This window comes from Cnephaeus nilssonii (assembly GCF_951640355.1).
Source record: "Cnephaeus nilssonii genome assembly, chromosome: 1".
NCBI lineage: Eukaryota > Metazoa > Chordata > Mammalia > Chiroptera > Vespertilionidae > Cnephaeus > Cnephaeus nilssonii.
The window spans coordinates 70,072,759-70,100,633 of NC_137072.1; the positions used below are offsets into that span (position 1 = coordinate 70,072,759).

General features: G+C 42.4%; 1 protein-coding gene across 7 annotated transcripts in view; it reads right to left on the minus strand.

Moving 5' to 3' along the window:
* SHROOM3 (shroom family member 3) overlaps positions 1-27,875 on the minus strand; it is a 159,760-nt gene that overhangs the window by 122,567 nt on the left and 9,318 nt on the right. The window contains exons 2-3 of one of the 7 annotated variants that reach the window (XM_079769566.1): positions 19,295-19,388; positions 18,664-18,760 (exon numbers count right to left, since the gene is read on the minus strand). The exons of 4 other annotated variants lie outside the window; for them this stretch is intronic. Coding sequence is in view for 1 of the 3 variants with exons in the window: in XM_079769563.1 (XP_079625689.1) it covers positions 9,671-9,720 (50 nt within the window). In the remaining 2 variants the exon portion in view is untranslated. Of the gene's footprint in view, positions 1-9,670; positions 9,753-18,663; positions 18,761-19,294; positions 19,389-27,875 lie in introns of those variants that run through there. 2 more of the 7 variants (XM_079769563.1, XM_079769570.1) reach the window with 2 other exon arrangements.

Below are 27,875 nucleotides of genomic sequence, written 5' to 3' on the forward strand. Positions count from 1 at the left end.
TTCTAATTCCAAATGATGTGCCTGGTAACCCAATACAGAGAAAGGAAGTGGACTCATTTGAAAGGAGAGTCCCGTCAAAGGGGAGGCTGTCAGTGTCAGATTATAGTAATTTCCTTGGTTCTAATATTTACAGCTTTCATGGGTTGGAGTCAACACCCATCTTCTGAATTACCTTTGTTCGTGAAAAGCGGTAGTAAGACTTTTATAAAACAGAGGCATATATATGCCCTTAACCCTTTGATAAGCACAGGCTTTGTGGAAAATCTTAGAAAAAATTGCTGATTGCAGCTGACTTTCAGAGAGTTTAAAACAGGCATTTCTCCTGATTCGTGTCGCCTCCATCACCGTGAACAGAATACAAGCAATAGAGGAGAATATTAAAATAAACCATAAAAAACAATAGAGAACACAACACTAGATAGAATCTCTACACAGTGGGCATGTCCTTAGCATAACTTACATAAGTGTAAGACCTGACACTTAGGCTTCTTACAGCATCGAACCAAGTCAGCCAGAAGTCCCTGAAGATATGTGTTGGGTTGTATCTTATTTTGAGAAATAAAACTACAGCTTTGCACAAAGGGGCCTTTTCACTTCCAATAATAATCACTGCACTTAGGTTAAGGATGGACGGTAGGTCATAAAGGTAAAAAATATAAATCAGATGCTGTTATTCCTTTTAACTCAGAAAAACACACACATTAAAATCCATTATACACTACCTCAAAAATGTTTGCAAAGTTGGTAAGTCTCATTTAGCTTTAATACATGCAATGTTTCCAATGTTCAATATTATCATTAAATCCAAAAAGGATTTGAGGCAGCTCTGAAATATGCAAAATACATCCTCTATATTAATTCAGATGTGCTCTTAACAAACTAATTCATTTCAAACATTTCATTCCAATTTCAGCTTGGCTTTTGCAAGCCGGGCCAAACTTTAAAAACATCATAATAACCACTCTTTACAAACAACAACCAAAAGTGTGACAGAGGAGGGGGCAATGGCACCCATTTTTGACGTGTTGTGGTAATTGCCCTGGCTGGGGGACTCTCATGCCCCACACCCACGCTTGGAAACCCGAATAACAAAACAGGACTCAAGGCCTTCAGGAATTGCTCCGGCTGGAGCAAGCGCTGCTCATGCTTCATCTCCCGGGAAACTCAGAAACTTCCCAAGAATGAAGTTGCAGCAGCAAAGCAGGCAGCGGAGAGAACCCTGGAGCTCTGATATACTGTCTTTTGCAGACAACAGTGCTTCAGTGTCAAAGCCACAAGACCAAGGGCAGGCACCGCATCCAGAAGAAAACCGCTCTCAGCAAGCACAAAACAGTGATCACAGGGAGGGCCCCCCGCCCCCACGAGCCACGGACAGGAGCGCAGCACGCTGCAGTGTCTGAGTGCAGAGCATGCCTGGAATCCTTCCTCACTCTGGCATTTTAATGAGAAATAAAGAGGAGATGTGAAGGTTTTACGATAATTGTATTTATGTGTTAAAAATGCCAAGTGACTCTTTTGGAACGTTCATGCCTCTCCAACATGAACAGATATTTTTTAAATATTTGGTTAGAAAAACTGAAATAACCTAAAGTTAAAATCCACGCACATGAATTACAAATACTAACATGCTAGGATTAAAAACAAAACTCAACAAGCGTTTAGACTTTGACTAAACTCTCTCCCCTGAGTGCCTCAGAAAGAAAATACCGGCTTCTCAGTCATGGCACATGGGAGTGTGCAGGAAATTTATTTGCCCTTTCCCCTCCCTACGGTCTCTTATTTCACATTCCAACGGTGTTCTTTCGGTTCCACGCTCTCAGCTCACACTGCTGAAAAATAGTTTGGTGTTTCCTGCAAATCTGAAGCTAAACAGGAAAGAGGCAGAGAAAGATTTTGAAGCATAATAATGAATCTCGAAAGAAAGTCGTTTTGCATCATGTTTGTTCGACATGGGGTGCGGGGGGAGGGAGGGAACTTCACTTAAAAATATAGAGCTGAATAATAATTGTTAAAATATCATCTTTCCTAAAAGAAACATTTGTATAAATTGGGTAAGGAAAATACAGAAAGCTCTTGCGAACGCCTTGAAAAGGCCCAGGTCATGGTTCGGGCCACAGAGTAAATGCAGGAGCGGGAGCCCCTGGCAATGAGCTTTCTAGCCAGGAGTCAAGTTTTATAAACTGCTAATTGACTGGGCAGACTCGGCTCTGCAAGGGAGTTTACAATGTGACTCATGCTTATGGTTTCTGTCCTTAACAGGCATTTGAGGTCCGAGTGCCATCAGACGCTCTGAGAGGTCGTGTTCTGAGTGATAAGCTTCCAGAGTCAGGCGCGGTGGACTTCTGGCCCTGCTGTCCACAGACTTGGGACAGCAGGAGACACATGTTTAGGAAGAAAGGAAAGGAGGAATGAAGGAAGAAAGGGAGGGAGGGAGAGAGGAAGGGAGGAGATGAAAGGACAGAAGAAAGGAAAAGAAAAAAAAATCACAACTCATTTAAGTATGGCAAATAGCCCACACTTAAAAGAAGAGTCATAAAAGAAATCAAAAGCGTAAAATAAGTCTTATAAGATCGTTCCCCTAAAATCAGCACATATATCACCCAAAGAGTAAACAGAGGTGAGCTGTAAATCTAAATCTGCCTAATGCATTCCTCAACTTTGTTCCTGAGAGCAAATGCCACTGAGAAATGAAGGTTCAGGAACCCAGACTCCTCAGGGGTTAGAGAAATGCTGACCCTCAGTGATTGTCATTACGAAGATAAGATCACCTGGCTCTCTTCAGTAGCTTTAATAGCTAACGGCCCTCCGTCTGATGCTCAAAACCATACACTGAGAACAAAAAACAAAAAAACCCTTTGCTTTCAGCCATCACCTCCCACAATTTTAGCAAAGAAGGCATAAGGAATGATAAAATATTCAGGACCAACAATAAGATTCACCATTCCATCCATTAGTCTTTGCTGGCCAACTTAGTTCCCCATGACCTCCTTGCCTCAATCAAGGGGAAAATACGCCTTCCAGATCCCATTATTCTCCCAGGATTTATTCTTTCTCAAACCAAACTCCCCAGAAGATGGTCTATGCTTGTTTAGAGAGGGTTCTGGAAAGCGAGAGGGCCTTCCAGCCCGTGAGAAATGGAACTAGCTGGAAACCTAGTGGAAACTTTGGTAGGAATACTATGATGGATAGTTAAATATTTACAGCATAAGAACCAGTTCATTTGAAAACAAATGTACAAGTGCCTGGCTTCGTTCCCTGTCTGGGGAACCAAGAATGCTCCCTTGCTGAGAGCTGCCATTTTACTGACATTCAAGTGAGAACTGACGCCAGGAAGCCTGAGGAGTGAGCACAGCCACCACAGCGCTGCAGGCTGGCATCATGGTGGACGAGTTCATTCTGGGGGAGCCGCCCTCTGAACCACAAATCCGCAAGGAAGCAACGTTTAGGGGAGAAAAAGCAAAAACAATACAATTTGACACCAAATGCAGGCACGCCCCTATGAAAGCTCATCAGTCTACTCATTCCATTGCCCCAAACGAAGTAGGATATTAAAAAATGGAAAGAGCCTGGCCAGTGTGGCTCAGTTGGTTGAGCACCGTTCCATGTACCAAGAGGCCACTGGTTTGGTTCCCGGTCAGGGCACATGCCCGAGTTGTAGACTGATGTTTCTATCTCTCTCTCTCTCCCTTCCTCTCTCTCTGAAAATCAGTAAAAACAATGTTGTTGTTTTTTTTAAAGTAGAGAAATCCAAGTTATATCAGAAAAACAAAACACTGCACTATATTGAAACCCGCTTCCCTCCTCAGGGAGAAGGAAAAGGAGAGAGTGGAGGGTAGAAAGTAAAGCTTCACTCTGACAGTTGTATAAATAAACCATAACCCCGAGGCTCCATGTCCGAAGGGGGCGGCTTGGGGATGCCTAAGTGTACGAAATGGTTTTTAGAAATGCGCCTTAGGCCCGTCTGTGTTTGGCTGTATTTGGTGCGAGCCACTTCAGCTGGTCTGAAGGGAGCCTTTGGGAGGTCGCTCTAACGTCCTCCAGTCCCTTTGCCTCTCACAGTCAGGTCCCCTGCGTGGCGCTGTGGTTCCGAACTTCCTGGGGACGGTGCTGGCCACGTGCGGTGCTGAGACTCTGCCCCTGATTGACAGGAGGCTTTACGAAAGACACTTGGCACTCAGAGGCTCTTGGAGATGGAAACAGAAACACAAAGGAGAAAACCACAAAAATGCCACTGAAGTCAGCTTCACCTTTCTGCTCTCCACGCCAAGGGGCTGCTGTGTGGGTCTGCATTCCTCCGTGAGGGCTGAATGCTTGGGGATTTTCACGTGAGTCGCCCTCGTCCCTTCAGATCACATAGTGGGGCAGATCAGGTGCCGCTCCTGGCAGAGCCTCAGCTAGGAGGCCGGAGGTCTGACCCAGGGAAAAGTGCCCTTTGTCCTTTCATCTCTGCTGGGATAGAAGTGACTGTTGAGCGATTTAAAAGACTCATTAGAGCCCTAGCCGGTTAGGCTCAGTGGATAGAGCATACCGAAGGGTCCCAGGTTCCATTCTGGTCAAGGGCATGTACCTCAGTTGCAGGCTCCTTCACGGCCCAAGCCCTAGTCGGGGCACATGCAGGAGGCAACCAATCACGTATTTCTCTCATATCGGTATTTCTCTCTGTCTTTCCCTCTCTCTTCCACTCTCTTTAAGAATCTAAAAATATAGTCCGGGGAAGATTAACAAACAAACATTCATGAGAGAGGAGGGAAACGTCTCCACGCTAGGATGGAAGACTGAGAATGATGCAGGAAGACAGTGTGGTGACCCTGCACCCCCATCTTCTCGCTGCCTCTACAGCAGGACATCTCCAGTGACCCCTCTGCCCTTGGCCTCTTCCTCCTCCTCCACTTACATTTAGTAACCTGCTTAGGCAGGCTCTGGAGTTCATGGTTGTCCAAACTGCTCCCCCTCAATTGCCAAATATGGCTGCATCTTCTCAGGGTCCACCCCCACCCCTCTTCAAAGTTGGCATTGTTGACCACGCCCTCCCCTTACAACAGTTTCTCTTGCCAGGGTGTTATTATTCCTCCATTAGCTACCTTTGCTGTGTTTTTTTCTTTGTCTAACTATCAAATGCAAGACCCTCCTCTCTTTGCCGCTTCAGCTCTCTTCCTCGGCAATCTCAGCCTTCTCGTCTTTAACAATCACCTCTACGTAGGTAATTCCCAAATAGATAACGTTGCTTCAGATACTTTCCCCAGCTGTGTCCTGCATTTCCAGCTGACTGCTGGACACCTTCACCAGCAGAGCCTAGGACCAGTTTAAGACCCAAATCATCAACTTTCTCCAAACAAAAAGTCCCCCATCACCCTCCTGAACCTATCTCTACTGCTGACTTCACAATTCCACAAGTCATTGGGCTTCAAACGTACCTCAAAACAGGGATCAAATCCTACCGTTTCTTCAAGCCGACTGGGCCCAGCCATCCTGTCTTTTATTCCTAGTAGCATATCACCAACCTAATTCAGGTCTTCGTTGCCTTTCCTTTAAACTACTACATGTCTTTCCCTGACAATAAATCTATTAGCTGCCTTCTCACTGCCATTCAACAGTGTGAATCCCACGTTTGCACTGAACGTCTCTCCGTACACTTTACCACCCACTCTCTCACTCTGTGAAAATAAATGAACGAGAGACCATGGGGTTATTTGGCATTTTGGAAATTTTAAAAGTAGGTGATGCTTGTATGTTTACAACTTGCACTAAGATGTGAGGATATATGGTCAATGGCTTCATTAAAGCTCTTTAAAGGCGGGCTGCTCCCCGAAGACTGGATCAGTCCCCATAGAGAGACTCCTCTCCCAGGTCCCAGCACCACGACACAGGGATTCACCATGTGATTGCAGGGCTCAGTCTGACGACTCCTCAGAGCAAATCACCCTTCTCTCAAGCACATGAAGGTCAGAGGTCAAATGAAGTGTCCTCAGTATTCTACTGGAGGGGGGAAATTATAGTCCTCAAAAGTGACAATTTCATGAAAGACAAAGAAATATAGTGCACATGCTCCAGATTAAAAGAGGCTAAAAAGACATAACTGCCCTAACCGGTTTGGCTCAGTGGATAGAGCGTCAGCCTGCGGACTGAAGGGTCCCAGGTTCGATTCCAGTCAAGGGCATGTACCTTGGTTGTGGGCACATCCCCAGTAGGGAGTGTGTAAGAGGCAGCTGAATTGGTGTTTCTCTCTCATCAATGTTTCTAGCTCTCTATCCCTCTCCTTTTCTCTCTGTAAAAAATCAATAAAATATATTTAAAAAAAAAAGAAGACATAACTAATTTCAATACCTAGCCCATGACTGGGTCCTGTATTGGAAGGAAGAAATATGCTATAAAGGACATTATGCCAGTTAATAAAACTGAAGTACAGACAGTAAAGTTTTATATCTATGCTCAAGTTATAGAGCTGATCATTGTACTACAGTTATGAAATAGAATATCCCTATTCTAAGGAAATACACACTAAAGTGTTTAGAAGTAAAAGAACCATGCTGTAACTTACCCTCAAGCAGTTCAAAAAATATCATAGACAGATAGCACATATGATAAAGAAATTGGGGTAAAAAGGCACTGGGTAAAGGACACGTGAGTGTTCTGTGCACTATTCTTATTCTTACAACTTTTCCCTAATTTTAAAATGATTCTCAAATAAAAAGTTAAAAGGTTTAATTTTTTATTTCTTTTTACCTATTTTTATTGATTTCAAAGAGGATGGGGAGAGAGTGAGATAGAAACATCAATGATGAGAGAGAATCATGGATTGGCTCCCTCCTGCATGCCCCCCATTGGGGATCAAGCCCACAACCCAGACATGTGCCCTGACCAGGAATGGAACCCTGACCTCCTGGTTCATAGGTCGACACTCAACCACTGAGCCACACTGGCTGGGCAGATTTTAAAGAATTAAATCCTCATATCTGTCTTATTGATAAGCAGAGTAGCCCCGCACAATGCAGAGAATAAAAAAAAGGTATGAGGAATGAATGTCTATTGCATAAACCTTTTTTACTTTAGTAACTGTGTATGTAACATTTATGTTCATGACATTTCAACTTTCTATGCTTTCTAAGATCTGTTCCTAAATTCAGCTCAAATTATACTAATGTGGAGAAAATTTGAGGATAGCATAATAAAATATATAAAAATATATATACTATATTAAAAATACAATTTATATGTAAGCACATATGTATTTATTACATAGTTTTCAAGTTGTCATTATAACAGTTCACATTTTAGTGCTAAAAATTTAGGTATCTTAAATTTAGATTATTTAAATTAGGATTCTATGCATTGATTCTTGGTTTAAAAAAATAGAATATTTTTATAAATATACCATGAGGCTGAGACTACATCTTAGAGAACTAAATTATTTGATGATTAACAAAACAAGACCCTTAAAAGGTTAAACTACATTTCTGCAGTGCAGTAGTCAAACATATTAGTACAGGTTGAAGCCTGAAAAATACCTGAATGTGGTCAAAGGTAAATTTCCTTAGAGAACAAAAACTTCCTTTAATCCTTCTATCAAAAGTATCATTATGCCCTTGCCAGTGTGGCTCCGCTGGTTGGAGTGCCATCCTGTGTATAAGGGTTACAGGTTTGATGCCCAGTCGGAGCGCATACCTAGGGTGCGGGTTCAATCCTCCAGTGGGATGTGTTCAGGAGGCAACTGATGGATGTTTCTTTCCTCTCTCCCTCTCTTTCTTTCTCTCCCCTCTTCTCTCTCTAAAAATAAATAAAAACGTCCTCTGATGAGGATTAAAATTTTTTTTAAAAAATATAATTATTCTGAGTCTATAATGACTCCCTCACCAGCATAGAGAGGAAAACATGCAGTTAAAATATTTATACCCCATTCGAACATCAACATGGGCTATTCTTTGATCGAAATAGATTCTTGATGGGAGAAAAGTAAAACTGGGCCCATCAGGTCAGCTCTGAAGCACAGCCTATCATTCTGCTCTATAACAATAACATCAGCAGGGCAGCAGCATGATTGAATGCATACTCTGTGTCATGCTCAGTTCTGAATGTTTTCTATGCCCTCCAGCCTCTTATTCTTTCCTCAAATTGTATGAGGTAGGTACTATCATTAACCCCATTTCACCGATGAGGAAACTGAGGAAAAGAAAGGTTGAATGATTTGCTCAAGGTCTAGTCTAAGACAGAACTAGGATGTGAACACAGACAATCTGGCCCCAACATCTATGCTCTCAATCACTACTTAATTACTTAATTAATTAATTTTTATTTATGTATTTTTTAATTAATATGTTTTATTGATTTTAGAGAGAGGGGGGAAGAGAGAGGGAGAGAGACAAAGAAACATCGATGAGAGAGAAAAATGTCACCTGCTACCTGCACGCCTCCTACTGGGGATCGAGCCCAGGCATGTGCCGTGACTGGGAATCGAACCGGTGACCTCTCGCTGCACTGGACGAACCCAAGCAACTGAGCCATACTGGCCAGGGTTAGTTGTATTTATTTAGATAAAATACAAATCAGACCTATTCAGCTTTCACCTATGCAGTAACATGATTTTTAAATATACAGTCACTTGACTTTGACTTCTGAGATTTCCTCACATCTCATATTGCCTATATTACCTATTTAACTTCACTATCAGTTGTATTTTAATTTCTGCATTAGGGAAACTCCGGTGGTAGGCAAAGAAGCCAGATTATTGTTTTTAAAACATGATTTATGATCCAGGAAACAGAAAATGCAGGAAGGTTGAACCTTTCAGGATTCCATGCCAGATTATTAGAATCACAGAATCTCAAGGTTAGATAAGGAGAGAGAGAGAGAGAGAGAGAGAGAGAGAGAGAGAGAGAGAGAGACATGTCATGTTACCTCAGCCCTATAGGGTGCCTGAATCTCTTTTAAAACATCACTGCCTAGCCATTGTTTAACCCTGACTCAAGGCCTCTTCTATTTTCAAACAACTCTAATTAGAAAACTCTTCCTAATGTCACACCTAATTTCTTACTCCCTTTCGCTTCCACCCGTTGGTCTGGAGGCTAACCCTGTTTCACTTCATGATCTTTGATGTACTGAATGGGAGACACAACTCGGAGTCTTCTGTGAGATAAATGTGCCCAGATGTGATGACCACGAACCTTCAGAGTTAGATTCACACGAGGTTCCATGCGGTGAAGGCCTTATCTTCCTCACTTCAGGCACCACTCATATTTTTACTGAGTGACCAGACTGCTCTTTAATCCTATCACCTGATCAAAACCCCAAATCCCAGTTACTTCTGCATTTTATGTAGCGACACCATTCAACTGGAACAATTACTGAAAGAAGTGCTTCCCCCCTTTCAGAACCTGCCCTTTCCTAGGTTTAGTATCGTACATGCGAGGGGTGCCTCCCTGTGGGCCCCTTTCCCTTCACAGGACTCCGTCAGTGGGCTCATGCTCCATCACCTTTAACGCCCTCAGCTGTTAAACAACCACGAGCAACAGGATGATAATTTACTTTCAACTTCAGACAGGATTTGTAAACACCGTGATAAATGAGGAGAGGCAAGAAAGCTACATTCCTCTAGCAAGTCCTCTTAAATGGAAACAGGCTGCATTTCAGCGTCAGTTGGCATCAATCATTCATTCCCAATCAGGACTGAACTTACCCAGCGTTCCCATCAGGCATTTTTCCCATCTGGTCCCCTGAAGAGCACATGTCCGTTGGAATTACAGGGAACCAATCAGTCACTGTGTCCCAGAAAACAAAAGAGCACTGATTGCAAACTCATTAACTATGCTTTTGGTTGAAGGTGGTACAAAATGCTCTAAATAAAGGTACTTTTTTTTTTTTTTGCAGGGGTGGGAGGTGGGTGGGGGGGGGAGAAGGTGCAGGGTGGGGGAAGTGTGATTTTTAATGCCAAAAGTTTAGACAAGTCAAATGTGCTTGACCTTCCTGTCTCTTGTGTTCTTGCTCTTATTCTCCTTAGGGTGTGTTCATTCCCTCAAGCAGCCATTCTCAGCTAGCTTCCTCCTTTGCACCCTGCTGAGGTCAATTGGTCTCAGAGGACAAACAGGCATTTCTCTGGGGGTGACACGGAGCTTAACTCAATCTTTTCTGGAGAAGGGGGAGGGATGGGTAAAGGCCAACTACAGAAAACCATCTGGATCCACTCACAGCCCCACTCTTTAATGCCCTTACTCAGGACACAACTCATCCATGAGCTTCCCAAACCCTAGACCAGCATCTGCAAAGGGAATTTGGCTCACGGGCTTATTTTAGTTGGCCTGCACTGGTGTTAGTCCACACAGCGCTTTCAATTTGAACACTTAATCATTTAGGATCACTCACACAAAAATCCAGATTTCTGGCAACACTGGGTCTGCCTTCCCTCATAATAATAACAACCCACCAGAGTTGAGAATCAGCTGCCCTCTTTAGATGGAGCAGGAATCCACCAGTTTTCCCTAGTCCTCACCACTCCCCATTGTGTTCTTGGGAAAAGGGCTATTTACCTTTTGTACCTTGCCCACTTCATTCATTTGGGTTTCTTCCCTGCTCTGATAGCCATTTAAGTTTGCAAGCCTGGTAAATATTCTGAAAAAGACTATTAAATCTGTTTTCCTGTCTGTAAAATACGAGGGTTGGTCTTCCAGCTCCATGATTATATGATTTAGTGGGTGGCTGAGCAAAAGTGGTTTCGTGCCACCTTTGATCCCATTTCCTCAGCAGAGAGGAGGACACAGCATGACCAGTGACCCATGTGAATGAGTGGCCAACTACTCCCCCAGCCCTTAGATATGCCCTTACTTTAACCTAAGTATGGCCTTCTCTTCCTTGCCATCAACAAGAGGAGCCAAATGGAAGTTGAAGATGAAGTTCAGGTTTGAATAGGAGACGTCCATCAAAGTCCTATTTGATTTTTCCAACTTACATGCCAACCTGCCCACCTGTAGTATGTTCCCAGGACCATATGAGGGCATTTAATCAAAGGGAGGAGATATTAATGAACTTGGTAAGACATTTCTCATGTAATGTGGCTACATGACTCCTTGCTATATCGCAGCTCTGTTAAAATTCTAATAAGTCTACAGTAAATGCTTTATGTGAGCTTGTACATGTGTTTATAAAACTTGACAGCATAAAATGACAGCTTGCCTTGGCAAGGAATATGGTCAGTGGTTATGGAAGGTAGAGAGTTGAGAACTCATAACAATTTCTAACAATTGGAGCTATGCAAATAAGGGATGAGCTGACTTGTCAGGTACTGAGCTCTTTGACCCTGTAACTATGCAAGGAGAACTTAGAAGCACCTCTGTCCTAGATGTTATGGAGGAGTTTCCTGCATTGGACACGGTGGTGGGGTGGGGGCTAAGAAAGTGGGGTGGGGGAGAATATTGGACAACCTCTCCTATTATACCCCCTCTGACTCCATATGCTGTGAATTCTTCCTTCTCCCTGTTATGTTTTCTCTATAACTTAGAAGCCCACTGATTTACTACTGACCTACCTCACAAGATGCTGGAATGAGTGATGGTAGTAACATGGATTAGGCTTTCCGTTGGTATTCAATAGTGTTTGTTTTAAGAACCTAAATTTATAAATGTCTACTTTTCATAGTATTTGTGACACGTGACTAAATCTTGCCTGAAATGGGTGTTGCTTTTTTGCTAAATTATTTTTCAGTACAGAAAATTTAATAATAATAGCAACTGGCATAAAATCTGAAAGCCCCTAACGCTCTGCTCAAACACTTCTAAGCCTGACCATAACCCCTAGAGGCTACTTAGCATGTCACAAGTTGCCCCCTGGGATTCATGAGCAATTACACAGGAAAGTAAAACTCACAGCTAACACAACATTTCCATTTGTCTCCATAAAGATTTAAGTATTCCTATATCATGAGCACTGCTTCCATTCATATTTTCTTGTTTGGCTAAACAAACTAGCTCTACGTCTAATATTATTGTCTTAATTAGCCAGAGATTTACCTAGAAAATCCTGCGTTAGGAGAGCCAGAAGATGTGTCAGAAGCTGCACAGAGATGAAAAATGTGGCTGCTTGTTTCCGATGTCATGTTAACAGACATTGCCATATCAGGAAGAAAAAATACCTCCAAAACAAAACGCAGAATTTCCCCCGAGAGGGTTTAGAGCAGAGGAATAAAAACAAGTGGGGTTTTGAACAAAGAGAGGTGGGGGTGGGGTGAGCAGAGGTGGACAAGATGTTTGGGTTTTTACAAAATGTGTCTGAGCAAGTTTCTTTGAGCAGAACGCAATTAAGTTGTTACAAGAATATTCCAAGAAGCCAAGTGCATCTTAGTTAACGTATGACCGATTCAGCCTGTATTGTACAAACACACCTCCATGGCCGATAATGCAGACACTGGGTGAAGAAGGCTATAACTCTTTCAGGTCCCCCGCCCCCGCCCCCCTCCCCCCCCCCCCCCCCCCCCCCCCGCCCTGAAACTCCAGAAGTTGGAATCAGCAAAAGATGAGCCTACAGGGAAGTCTTCCCAAGTCAGGCTCAGCTCGAGGCCAGGCTCCGTGTGTCCGTGGCGAAGTTCCTGGTATGCTGTGCACACTAAGTAAATATTAAAAAACGTCCTGTCACCCAGCTCAGTGGGAGCCCAAGGACACCGTGACCTCAAGAGGTTCTTATCGATAGAGAGCAAATATAAAAACACTGAGGACATTGCCCTAAGGTACAGCCAGAAGGTTTACTGAGTAAAAACTGGGTGTTTAGTTCTTTGAGGGTACCACACGCCCCTTTAGCACCGAGAACATACTTCCAGAAATGATTTCATGTCACCTAACCATTTCCTCTCGTTGGCTGAATTGACTCACAAAAGATGTATCTCCCTGTTGCCCCTTCATCTCTGCCATTACTCTTAGAAAAATATTCAGCATTCCCGATAAGAAATAACCAAAACAAGATCATTTGAATTCCACTGAAATCAATTCATCATGTAGTGTTAAAAAAAAAAAAATCCTTCCCACTCTCCATGTGAAATCATCAGGGCAGGAACATGGACTTGGAGAGGAAGTGAGCACAGAGTTCCCTGGAATTTGGGAGCTGAGGCAAGACGTGGCTTTAAAAAAATCACCTGAAGGTCTGGAGATGGAGAGTGGTGGTGGTTGCACAACAACCTGAATGTACTTCATGCCACGAAATTGTACACTTAAAACTGATGAAAACGGGTCAACGTTATGTTCCGTATATGTGTTAGCCTGCTTGGGTTGCTATAACAAAATACCGTAGAGTGGATGGTTTGTAAACAACAGACATTTGGTTCTCACAGTTCTGGAGGCTGGAAGTCCAAGATCAAGGCACGGGCAGATCCGGTGTCTGGGCGGAACCCGCTTCCTGGTTCCCCAATGGCCGCCTGTCTGCTGTGCCCTCACAGGGCAGAGGGGTGAGGGAGGGCTCTTTTATGAAGGCGCTAATCCCATCACGAGGACGCCAACCTCATGATCTAATCACCTCACCAAGGCCCCCCCATCTCCAAATACCATCAAATTGGGGATTAGGTTTCAATATATGAATGGGGGGGGGCACACACATATTCAGCCTATGTTAGTATACTTTACCATATTTTTTAAAATCCTCACCCAAGGATGTATTTTTATTGATTGTAGAGAGAGGAAGGGAGAGAAAGAGAGAGAGAAACATCAATGTGAGAGAGAAACATTGATCGGTTGCCTCCTGTACATGCCCCGGCTGGGAATCGATCCTGCAACCTTTTGGTGTATGGGACAACGCTCCAACCAAATGAGCCACCCGGTCAGAGCTACTATAATTTTTTTTTAAATGGGAGAAAACTTATCTTTAATCTCCTCAAGCAACTCCCTCTCCTGTTCCCACCCACAGTGGAGGACAGGCTGAAGTGGCTTAACCTCCCAGCACCAGTCCTCAGAATCCTAGGCCTGCCTTAGCTAGGTCTGGAGAGAGCTGGCCCATTAGCGAGAAGTTGCACACAGAGTCCCCGCTCCCTCCCCCGCAACCAACTCTGGATCTCTGTCAATAAAGTGGGAAATGATCTTGAGATCAGCAAAAGAAGAATAACACCAGGATCCTTCTGCAGGGATGCCCAGCAGCATTTTAAATATAAAATGCCATATTACAGACGCAAGATGGAAAAGCTAGGGACAGTTCTGTGGGGATGTGGGGGCATCTCATTGGAAAAAAATACACATACAAACAAGAATCACTTCAAGAGTTTATCAAGACACGTGGCTATTTGAAAAATAGGTAAAAGTCGATGGCATAAAACAAGGGGTGCAGTTATTTCTGCAAAATAGGAGGCTCACTCTCCAAATTTCACATCAATGTGTATAACGCTAACCACTCTCCTCTTTTTTTGGCGCTTTAATTTCCTCCTCATCAAAGCAGTAATACCCTCAGAACCTACTGTCACCTTTTCAGAAAGCCACAACCATCGAAAAGGAACACCTGTGGTCCGGCGAAACAAAACTCTTCCACAGATGCTTGACTTCACTCGCATCTCAATGGCACATCACTCAGTGAGAGCAAATGGGTCAACATTCTCTGAAAGGAAGCTGGTTTCCTTTGGCTAGACAACCCCCCATGGCGGGTATATTCTGTCCCACTTTTATAATAACGAAAGACGGGCACTGGTTTGTTTGCTTTGGTTTGACAGATGACGGTCAAGGGCAGCGGTGAGATTATATCCTCATAGTCCTTTGTGAAGGAAAACAACGCACCATCAACTTCCCTTGCAGAAAATGCTTCGTCTTGCTCGCCTGGGGAATTCTTCAAAGCCCTTCGCCCTTTGCCCTCCAAAAGATAAATAAAAATAAAGCCAAATGGGTACCAGGTGGCAAGAGCTGCCTGGAAGTTTGAGAGTCTAGACTCAAGGCTAATACGGAAAAAGTAAGTGGATGCTGTCTCTTCTGTTAGCTTCAGTCGAGAATCTAGGATGATGCTGGTCTAGGACAGACCTACACTGGGTGAGTGTTAGAAAGGTGTAGATGGGTACAAAGATTTTCTGCTAACCGTGCCCTCCACATCTATTCTGATTCGGATGGAAAGGGTGTTTACAATATAATTTGGCTTTTTATATATTTAAAAAACAAAAAGTAGGACTGTGATCCTGAGGGCAACAATGTTCAGTGACAGGTTCTAGAAATGTTCTGTGTGAACTAAGAGGTCCTGAGGGTCCAGGAGAATGATTGCTTGGCTTCACGAGGCCGAGTGTGTACTCCAGAAATGAAGTGACCGCCCTTCTCCCTTCAGCTTTCAGGGAATTAGAAGCATGTACGAGCTTTCCTAAATGTCAAATGGCTAGGAAAGAGGAGTGGTCTTCTTAACTGTATGTCCCAATTCACCTAGTAGAATTTTCCAAATACAACTCACTAATTTTCAAAAATTAGAGCATCAGGAAGTGTACGTTAAACCAAACTATACTGAACATCATTTATAGCTTACTGATACATACATAATAATGATAATTATTATTATTATAGCAGCCACCACTTATTAAATGCTTGCTCGACGTCAGTGGTTCTCAAACTTCAGCAAGCATCAGAACTAACTAGAAGGCTTATTAAAACTCAAATTGCTGGTCTTCACCCTTAAAATTTTGTGGTAAAATACATATAAGATTTACCATTTTTAAACCATGTTAACTTTACAGTTCAGTGTGTTAAGTTCATTTACATTGTTGTCAACCAATTGCAGAATTCTTTTTCTTTTTTAAGATTTTTAAATTGATTTTTAGAGAGATAGGAAGGGGAAGGGATGGGGGAGAGAGATGAGACTGAAACATCAATCGGCTGCCTCCTGCATGCCTCTACCAGGATGGAGTCACCAACCCGGGCATGTGCCCTGACCAGGAATTGAACCAGCAACCTTTCAGTGCGCAGGATGATGCCTAACCAACTGAGCCACACTGGCCAGGTCTCCAGAATTATTTTCATCTTGCAAAACTAAAACTCTATACCATTAAACAACTCTGCATTTCCCCCTCCCCCAGCTTCTTGCAACCACCTACCCACTTTCTGTCCCTATAAGTTACACTACTCTAGTTACCTCATATAAATGGAAGCATACAGTATTTGTCTTTTTGTGACTGGCTCATTTCACTTAGTACTATGTCCTCAAGGTTCATCCATTTTATAACATGTATCAGAATTTCTTTCTTTTTAAGGCTGAATAATATTCCATCATATATACAAGGTGGGGCAGAAGTTGGTTTACAGTTGTTCATATGGAAACTAATACAATAATTAATAACTAATAATACAAGAATAAACTGTGTTTCATGTACTCACAACTGTAAACCTACTTTTGCCTCACCCTGCATATCATCTATCTATCTATCTATCTATCTATCTATCTATCTATCTATCTATCACCTCATTTCCTTTATTCATCATCTGTTGAAGGACACTAGGTTGTTTCCATACCTTGGCTATTACAAATAATGCTGCTATGAACATGGGTGTACAAAGATCATGTGGTAATCTTGTGTTTACTTTTTTCTGAGGAACTACTGCACTGTTTTCTATAGCAGCTGTATCATTTTACATCCCCACCAACAGTGCGTAAGGGTTCTGATTCCTCCACATCTTCTCCAAGACCTGTTTTCTGTCTTTCTTTTATATAGTAGCCATCCAATGGGTGTGTGATGGTATCATATTGTGGTTCTGATTTGCATTCCCTAATTATTAGTTGAGCATCTTTTCATGTGCTCATTGGACATTTGTGTATCATCTTTGGAGAAATATCTATTAAGTCATTTGCCCTTTAAAAAATCAGGTTGTTTGTTTTGTTATTGTTGAGTTCTATATATTCTGGATATTAACCCCTTATCAGATATCTGATTTGCAAATAGTTTCTCCCACATCCTTCAGTGTTTTATCTGGGACCTGGGATTTGCTTTTCTAACAAGTTCCCAGGTTACTCTGATGGTTCGGGCCCACTTTAAGTAACTTCTCTACATGGCATTATTGTTAAGCACTTTACATAGATTATCTCACCCGAGCCTCGCATCATCGTTCTTGTTTTACAGAGGAAAAGGAAGCTCAAAGGATAAATCTTGCCTGAGGTTATTCCACTAATAAGTGGGAAAGCAGGGACTTTCTCCAAGCTGTTCTGACCTGGCTACCCCATCTCTGCTACACTGAGTCAAATAAGGTCCACTAATGACCAACTCCATGAACTTGAGAGAACAGGTGGTGCCTTGTAAGCTCTGTCACTTTTTCTTTAAATCAGGACTAAAATTCTGGACCCTTTTCTTGGATGTTACATTCTAACATTATTCAGAGAAATATAAGCACCATATGATTTCACTCATATGTAGAATTTAATGACAAAACTGAACTAACTAGCAAAACAGAGACAGACTCATAGATAGAGAGCAGGCAGACAGCTTTGGTGGGGGTGGGTGTTGGAGTGGTGGAGGGATTGAGCAAAAAGGAAACAAAGAGGAAGAACTCATGGACGTGGACAACAGTGTGGTGATTGCGGGAAGGAGAGGGGTGGGAGGAGGTGGAAGGGTATGGGGGGATAAATGGTGATGGGGAAAAATTAAAGGAAAAAAAGATGAGCTGATAAAGAAAAGGAATCTGCTCTAAGTCAATGGGGAAAATGGTGGTGGTGGTGAAGCAGGGCTGGGACACTCCACCAAGAACAGCTGGACCAGACCAGCCTGATGAATGAACTCAATCAAGAGCAAGATGTTTAGCCTTTAGATTAGGCAAGTGTTGTGCCTTCCTCCCAAGGCTGTCTGTGTTTCCTAGTAGACATTTCCCCATTAGCAACATTCAGTCAGGACCTCAGCTGGCCCATAGAGGCCTTTCACTGTGTGCATGGGAAAAGGCTCTCTCAGGACCCAAGTAGCCAGCACTGCAGTGCCTGGCCAGGTCCTTCAGGGTGGGTGGGTTCCAGCCCCTGTGTGGACCCTGTGCAGTGAACACCTAGAGACAGAGTATAATAAGATGGACAGTCATCACCACTGTTAATAACCCTAATAAAGGTTAGTGTTACTAGTGGTTAAAAGGGTATATATGGCCATAGGTAGGTAGGTAGATAGATGATAGATAGATAGATGATAGATAGATAGATAGATAGATAGATAGATAGATAGATAGATAATTAATGGCCTCCTGTTTACTCATTTCCATGGATAACCAAAGGCTGGCACTAACCTAATGTCCATGATGGTTTTAAGTACTGATGATAAAAACAATTTGTAGTTTAATGAATTTATCAACCTCAGTGTGTACCTCAAGTCATCATGCTCAAATCAGTGACTTATTCTGATGTAAAGCTGGCTATTTAAGGACAGCCTAGCTATCCCTTGTTAGGCATGAGAAAAAAAATCCACTCCTCACAGAAACCAAGCCTGGTGCTTTGTGTTGGACTTCGCAGCTGCAAAGCAAAAGCTTGGTGGTTCACAGGCACTTGTAAACAGAAAATGTGGAGGTCCCTGGATGAACACATGGGCTTTATTCATCTTCAGATGTTGACATTCCCCAGGGCACCACCACAACAACAGCATTAAGACGCAAAAGGAATTCAGAACCTTCCTATGCTATCCCAAGCCTGGGAATCTTTTCAAATTTAAATGAATATCTGTCAAACTAATTAAGAGAAGATGCAACGCTCTCTTTCTGTGCTCATTAGAGAACAACTTACCGGTCATAAATTCCTCAGGGAGTGGGAGTGAATAGGTCTCTACACTCTTGCTTAAGATGCCGGGCTTTGTCTATTTCCAGTTGGGCCTGTTTATCTCCTAGACCCAGAAAGACCACAAAGCATACCTTGAGTCAAGTTTTAATTCCATAAAACAGAAATGGATAAGATTATGATGAGATGTTGCAACTGATGTTCTATAGTCAACAAAACTGGGGGAAATGACAAGTAATCATTTATATCTGAGTGGCACCTTTCCCCTCCCAAGATGTTTTATATTTATTAGCAGATTGTAACTCTTAAATGTTTCATACCCATGTGCACGTAAATATAAATATCACACATACATACACTTGACCATTTCCCACCGTTTTTGCGGATTTTGAAAATGATGTTCGGCAAACTGACTGGGTAAAATATATGCAAATTGTGTCAGAGTCTGGGTACAGTTTAACATACCAAGATCACTACCTGCATGCCCCTACAGCATTTATTGGACTCCTGCCAGCTCCCCATTACAATATTGTGTATGTAACTTAGTGCATACGAATATAATTAATAATCTGGGTAATTCTGTAGGCAGATTTTTACCCCCATTTTACAGAGAAGAAGGCTGAGCTTTCAGAGCAGTTACCTGGTAAGCAGCAAAGTCCATAGCAAGCATGGTGCTAAACATACATGCTGTTTAAAATATGTGGTTTTATTGCCTTTAACAAATTTTGGTAAATCTGAGATGAAAAAGAATAATTCTGTATCTAAAATTTTATTATTAGAAAGAAATTTAACAGTAGCTATTAGAATTTTCACAAATATACATTTGTGAAAACAAGAATTTTTCCATCTATTTAAAAGCCTACATTTAAAAAACAAATTTTTATGTTGAAAGTATTACTTAGGTCCTGCCTCCCATCCTCCCTCTGTCTCCCCGTTAACCTCTTCCAGCCCATCCCATCTTCCCCCTCCCCCAGGTCCCTACCACCCCATTATCTGTGTCCACGGGTTATGCATATATGCATATAAGTTCATTGGTTGATCACTCCTACCCACCCTCCCCTGTCTTCCCTCTGAGATTAACAGTCTATTCATGGTTCTATGACTCTGGGTCCATTTTTGATCAACAGTTTATTTTAAAAACCTACATTTTTTAAAATTCTTATTTTATTCATATTTCCCTTCTTCAGCAATCCCATTAGGTCCCCCCCGCCCCGCCCCCTGCTCCCACTGGCTGAGTTGCACATTTCTCTTGACCACCTGGGTAGTTCTGTTTTACCATTTATTATTCTTTTTTTAAAAAATCCTCCCGTGAGGATATGTTTATTGATTTTTAGAAAGAGAGAAGGGATAGGGGAGAGAGAGAAAGAAACATTGATGTGAGAGAGAAACATCTATTGGTTGCCTCCCATACTCACCCCAACCAGGGATTGAGCCTGTAACCTAGGTATGTGCCCTGACTGGGAATCAAACCAACCGGCAACCTTCTGATGTACGGAATGATGCTTCAACCAACTGAGTCACCCAGCCAGAGCCATCTTACTATTTCTTTATTATGTTTTCCTTCTGTTTATCTTAGATAGGATTATTGCAATTTCTCCTTCGAAGCATACTTACAGTTTAAAGGGATACAGAACAGCTAAAGGGATACAGAATTGAGGCTACAATTCTAGTCAAATTCAAATGTAATTTATGGTGTACATTATCTTTCCAACTTTTCTTAGGATTTCTACAATGAGAACTAACTCCCTCTCACTAACATACAACCAAGTGGTGTTTTAAAACCTCTCTCTGGGCTGAATGTCATGGGGACATTATCGTTTCCTGGGTAAATCTCAGCTCTGGATCTCTCCACTCTCGTATTTAATTCAAGTTCACTCCAATGCTGCCATCAGGCCATCATCTCCACTGCTGTGCCCACACCATTGCAGTCAGCATGAAATAGGGCAACCCATCTCTCTCCGGCAGGCAATCTTTCCACAGGTACCCTCACACTGAAGCTCTTATCACCATGGGGACATTACTTTTACAGCCCACGTTTGAGTTGCAGAAGAGGGCATTTAAATCCAAATCAGTTTAATGTTTACTAGTGAGGCTTTGTTCAGCACTAAATCAAATGTGCATCTACATTGCCCCTTGAGGAATGCAATGCAAAAGTCACATTAGATTGGTTTTGACATGTGTTACAGACAAAATGTACCTTAAACATCAACTAGTTCACATTTTTGGTTTTAGAGATGAGTAAATCCTTAGCTTTATATATTCAGATAATTATTTGACTCTAACTGAATATATTCGGTTATTTATTTGAAATTCAATCTAGAATAAGTAGAACAGAATTCCTAGAACTCTTCTTTTGAATGTGATATCACATTTGTCTTATAAAACACACAATTTTAGTGTTTCTACATTCTTGTTCTTCTTATCTACATCATTTAGGTATGTACCTTCTACTTAGCACAGTATCTAAGTTGCCTGTGTGTTATTGCAGTAAACAAACGTGCTTGATCAAAATTGTCTCGTGAAAGTCTGTATTTTCTCCCCCATACTGCTTTAGGTGGTTCTGATTTCAAGTTTTCAGATATCGTCTATCAATTATTAACATTGATCCTGGAAAAACAATGATTTCTAATGGATGCATGGTTCTCATTTTAACAGAAAATACACATAGGCAACTTAAATACTGCGCTAAGTAGGAAGTACATACCTAAATGATGTAGTTAAAATTAGCCATTCATAATTTCACCATAGTCTGAGCTGTCTTCCTTCTACATAGCTCTCAAAGTATCAGACACTTAGGGCAAGATACTTACCTCTATGACCCTCATCTGTAAAATGTGGGGACTATGATTCTTTACTTAGGAGAGTAAGTGAGGTATGTTTCTAGAAAACAAACTGAAAAATCCAAAGCTATAAAATCATCTCCACCTATTTGTGCACAGCATTTCAATCCTATCCTGCTTCAGGGACAATAAATATAACATGTCAGCCACTTCCCACACATACAGCCAGAATACACCTGACATCACCACTCTTCAGCGCACAGTCACCAACACTCCCCAGTAGTAACAGGTGAAAAGAGTTGAAAGCATCCTCTTCCAGGACAACCAGAAGCTCAAATTCTAATAGAGGGTTCCTGTTGCCTTAAGACTAGCATGTAGTTGAGGCTTGGGAACCCGAAGTGCTGATCCCAGTATTTCATGTAGTCATGCTGCATAGAAAGCCAGAGGATTTGGGTATAAATCTCTGTCCTGTTCATTCCAAAGTATGTGCTTTAAAAAAGATAACTGTCTCACCCTAGCCAGTTTGGCTTAGTGGATAGAGTGTCAGTCCAAGGACTAAATGGACTCAGGTTCAATTCCAGTCAAGGGCATGTATCTTGGTTGCAGGCTCGATCCCCAGTTCTGGTTGGGGTGCATGCAGGAGTCAACCAATTGATGTGTCTCTCTCACATTGATGTTTCTCTCTCTCTCTCTTTCTCTCTCTCTCTCTCTCTCTCTCTCTCTCTCTCTCTCTCTCTCTCTCCCTCCCTCCGCCCCTTCCCCTATCTCTAAAAATCAATGGAAAAATATCCTCAGGTGAGAAATAACAACAACAGCAACAAAAAGATAACTGTCTCAAGAAACACGAGGTGATCAAAACTAGAAGCATTTGCACCATAGCGAATTTGGACAAGCAGTGGCCCCATCCACCAGTCTCCCACTTAGTACCAATACAAAATAATAAAATACAATGCAACAATGAAAATGATGACAATGAAGCAACTAATGCACATTGAGCACATGCATTAGCTCATGTAATCCTTACTACTGCCATCTGAGGAAAATGCTTTATTCTCATTTTGAAGGCAAGGAAACCGAGCAGTGATCTGTCCAGAGTTCCATAGTTGCAGAGAGCCTGTGAGAGCCATGGTCTGAACCCAGGCAGTCTGGCTCCAGAGTGTCTCCTCCTAATCTGTCATATTAGCACAGTGAGTTCCACTGAAGTATCTGAAGATGGAAACATTCATCAGGATAAAAATTTATTTTCTTACAGGCTGACCAGGAGAGATTCAACTGAAGAACCATTTCCTATCACTGATTATGTTTATTTATTGTAACTAAATTTAGTTTTGTCTACTATATACCAATAATACTCCACTAGTAAGTTCCAGACCTGGGCAATCTTTCAAAGATAAAACAAAAGCTTTCTACATAGAACAAAATCAAGAAAACTGACATATGGCTGCAGTAGTCATTTATTATGTAATTATATAGTTTTCAATAAACACACAATTAAATGCACAACAAAATGAAGATTCATTTTATACCTTGTCAGATATAAATACATAAAATCTGGAGGAGAAGGCCTTAGTTTAACTGTTTCTTTTTGAGATAACATGATTACCCATAGGACTTTGTGATCTTCTTTTAGCTTATTCTTAAAATCTTAAGACCTTTTTGCATCATGAGCAGTACTTATCACAGAAGTTGAGTTGGAAAGCACCCAAATAATAGTTTGCGAAATAAAGATACTCAAGGAAAACAGAGAGGAAAGAACAAAAGGAGGTTCTGTGATTGCCCCTGGACGGCTTGGCAAGTGTTTGCAAAGCCAACTTTCCCTTTCCCTGGAGAGTGTTGAAATGTGAAGGCATTCCTCACCCGACCTCTCTCTCCTACTCCTCCCTTTGTCACCACGAACAGCTGTGAGTCCACGGAGTGCTAAACCAACCAGTTGAAAGGTGAACACTTGAGTCAATCTGGTTGTTGTGTTTCCCACCCACAATCTCCCAAGCAAGTGGCCTGATGATTTTTTGGACAGAATTGTCTGATACTTTGAGAGCTATGTAGAAGGAAGACAGCTCAGACTAAACCTATAAAAGGCGTACCAGCAAGTGTTTTCCTCAATGGGCTGAGGAAAATAATTTCAACCCTCAGAAACCAATGGGAAGGGAAATTTCTTGCTGAAAGACAGTCCAGTGTTGAATAATAACCACCTGTGGCTCTCAACAGCCATTATTTAACTCGGGTTTCTCAACCTTGACACCACTTGGGCCAGAAAATTCTTTGTAGCTGGTTCTGTCTGTGCATTGCGGGATGTTTAGTAGCACCCCTGACCTTCATCCACCAGATGCCAGTGGCCCAGCCCCATCCCACCCCTGTTGTGATAACCAAAAGTGTTCTCCAGACATCATTAAATGTCTCATCTTGGTTGAGAACTACTGATTGAAGTTTTCAGTTTTCTTCTTATGGCAGAAAATTATCAATGGCTAATTTTAAATATTTTGAAATCTTTTTTTAAAAAAATTCCTTCTGAAAGGCATAACAGATTTCAGAGTAGTATAAAAAACACACTTCCACTTTTCCTAGTCTCTGGCTGTTTGATTCTCATGAGGATTTAACCACCATCAAGGACAATAATACTTTATGCTGGAAATGTATTTCTTACCCCAGGCACTTGAACAATATTAGCTTCTGAATTCTCACCATTCCCCTTTTCCCAGGTGAGACAGAGGCATACCAGTTGTTTGCTTTTGGTTACAATACAACATACAAACATTTTTTAATTTGTGAAAGCATAAAATGAGGGCATTTATAAAAATATTACACCTCTGGGCAATGAAACTGGCAGGACCATCAGGGACATTCCAGAGCAGTGACCAAAGTTACAGTCACCCAGTGTCTTATCAAGACCTTTCTTGATAAGAAAGCTAAGTACATTTTCTTTGGGTGTAACTGGCCGCTGAAGCCTCATGCTGGAATTTAACCATACATATTCTATGTTGAAGTATTCAATGTAAACCAAGCATCGCTTCAGTGGCCCACTATATCCTAGGAAAGCATCTTGGTCATGTGAGAACCAAGCGTACCACAGATCTCTGCCTTCTTCCCAGTGGTGTCTATAGTCTAATGGGATGCTTCTCTATTCCGAACTTTATCAGCCCAATATCTCGAGGCACATCAGGAAGGAGCCAGGTGTGTGCAACCTGCCCTCTGACTCACGGGGCATGCACCTCCTTCTTCTGGGGCCAATCCATAAAGAAGTCAACATGATAGGGAGGCACCATCTAACAGACACAGGCCCAAGGCATAATGAAAGTGTGCAAAGCAAATTGTATCCTTTCTTAATGTCCGAGAATCAGCATTAATAGCAAGAAACAATGGCCACCTCCACCACCACCACTTGTGACCAGGCCCTCTGCCAAGCACCTCACTTTCTCTACCCCCCCCGCAGCTCTGTGAGGTAGATCATATTCCCCACATTTTACAGAGGAGGGTCAGAGAGGTAAGTGTCTTGCCCTAAGTGCTAGAAGGTGATGAACTTGGGATTCAAACCCAGGACCACTCAACTCCAAAGCCTGAGCTGCTAGACCATCATGACAAGCACAGGGAAACAGAAGGAATGCTGCTGGCATGTTCACCATCAGCAACAAAACAGACAAGAAACTGCTTTCTCCAAAAGAATGGGAAAAGGGTTTGGGATACTCTAGCTTTATATCATTTTACTCTTGAAAGAAAGAATAAGGGTGACAAGCTAGCTGTCCGCAGCTGCGTATTGCTGTGTCTTATCTCGAGAAGAAGACTGATTATCCACTGCAGGAGGTTTTGCTGTACTTGAAAGGGGTAGCAACAGTTTCCTTTAATATCAATTGGTCATTCTCTGAAGGGGTGCAGCTAAAGATCATGGTGTTGTTCCTGTCTCAAAGGCCACTATTGAAGCCTTCCTTTTAATCTTTAACCACGGTGCTTATATAAGGAATTTTGTTTTGTTTTGTTATTCAATAGTTAACATCTTACCACACCATGTCAAAGTTCTTGGGTTTATCAGTCTTTGCTGGGAAGCTATAACCTTCCACTGAGCTGCTGACGTTAAAAACCTGGGAACCATCCTAATCGTCACCCTCTCCCTCTCCCTCACCCCAAGAGCCAGGCTTTCATCCAGTCTACCTCCTAGATATCAAATCCACAACTTCCTCAGGCCTTTGTTATTTCTCACCTGGGCCGCTCCTCTCTCACTAGTTTCTTTTCCTCCAGACTTGCCATCTTTAAAACCACCTTCCAAAATGCGGCCAGGATGGTCTTTCTCAGACGCAGATCTGATTCTGTCACTGCTCTGGCTTGTAAATTCTTCATTAGCTCTCCACTACCCTCAGGTCCTGTCCAAACTCATGAGCACTCCCACATGTTGTCCTCCGCTGGATCCTGCTCCCTTCTTCCATCCTCTCCTCCTCCCAGACTTGTTCTACTCCACAAGTGCCATCTAGCTGGGTGGTGAGTGTGTGGGAATTCGTGGTACTCCCCACTTTCATGAATGTTTGGACATTTTCATAATACAAAAGTAAAAATAGATATTAAACAAATAAAGAGTTGGTCTGGCCAGTACGGCTCAGTTGGTTGAGCACTGCCCAGTGTACCGAAAGGTCACTGGTTCAATTCCCAGTCAGGGTACATGCCCACGTTGTGGGTTCAATTCCTAATTGGGTTGCTTGTGGGAGGCAACCGATCAATGTTTCTCTCTCATATCGATGTTTCTCTCTCTCCCTCCCTCCCCCCTTCCTCACTCTCTAAAATCAACTTTTTTAAAAAGAAAAAATAAATAAAAATAAAGAGTTATTCATTCTACAGAATCACAGGCTCTACCTCTTATAGGTCTGCCTTCCATGGTATTTTCCTCATTAGTCCTAATTGGCTCTCCCAATTGACCTGCCTCTGATGCCCACATTGATTTCAGTGATGACTTCACTCAGCTCTGCTAGTTACTCCCTCCTTAAATCCCTCACTAATTCCCTGATACAAATCCAGAATTCTCTTCTAGTCCGGCCAAAGGGAGTAAAGCTGCCAGACCTTAATTCCCCATCAAAGGCACTGTATACACGAAATTGAGCCATTTTACTTATGAAAAATGTACTTTTCAGTTGGGTGCACAGTCATTTTAGGAAGGAGTGGGCATATACCACACAGTGTTAATCAGAGATAGATGTTATTGTCTCCCTGCTCACAATTATTCTAGGAGAAGATTGCCCCACCAAGCCCCTGCTGAGAGGGTGCGACTGGACCGGCTCTTCCTTGGCTACAAGCAGAGCCTTTCAGGTTGTTGCCTGTGGAGTTTGGAACTGGGGCCCAGGGGCTCAGTTAACCAGGGGAAGGAAGCTCCAGAGCTGTGAGAGCACACGGAGTCAAGCCCAAAGACGGAGAGCCAGGGCCACACGTAAGCGGATGTGGGAGGATAGAAACCCAGTTTAGGGAAAATGCATCAGACAGGATTTTGTTGTTATTGCAAATGCTAGAGTGACACCGAATCCACAAAGAAATTTCAGCAAAAGTGGGAATCTCTTAGAAAGGCCAAGAGTGGAGATGGCCTCAGGGATTGAAAAATAGTGTCAGGCGATCCCCCATCCTATCAGGCACCATCTCTTCAGGGCTTGTCTGTCTGTCTTGGTCTCTAGGTTCTCTCTCTGCCTCTCTCTCCCCCCACCCTCATTTTTTTTTTTTTCTAGAGCAATTAAGATTCTCCTTCAGTGTGTGGGTGGAGGAGAAGCAATACAGAAAATAGCCACAGAACAGAGAACTTTAGCTTTACATCCTCTCATATCGGCCATTTCAGAAGAAAGCTAGCTCTGCCTTCTCTTACTCTGTATATAAAATCATAGGGGAAGGCTTTGAGTGGCTGGGACACATGCTCATCTAAGACAGGCCCTTATGATGGTTTACTCAATGGTCACTTTCCCCTTCTTCCTCACAAACATAATTCTGATCCTATTACAGTACCAGATGACTATGTGCTCTGGAAGGTGGATTCCTCCATAGCTCCAAAAGATAAATCATTCTTGATTTGCATCAATCACGGTATTCTGATTCCCCTGCCAGTTACTAGTCTAGGCATGAGTATAGGACCCAACCCTATCTAATGAGATCTGACTCAAAGGAAAGTTTGCAGGAGGGCTTTTGGAAAAGTGCTATTCATTCTTGATCAAATACAAAAACCTGGACTCTTTCCTGCCTTTGGCAAAATTGTGTGAGGACGTGAGGACTGGAGCTGCCCAGCCATCTTGTAATCATGACAGGCAAATCTGGGAATGAAAATCACCATGAAGCCTAGCTGGTTTGGCTCAGTGGATAGAGTGTCAGTCTGTGGACTGATGGGTCCTGGGTTTGATTCTGGTCAAGGGTACATGCCCAGGTTGCAGGCTGGATCCCCAGTAGGGGCATGCAGGAAGCAGACGATTGATGATTCTCTCTCATCAT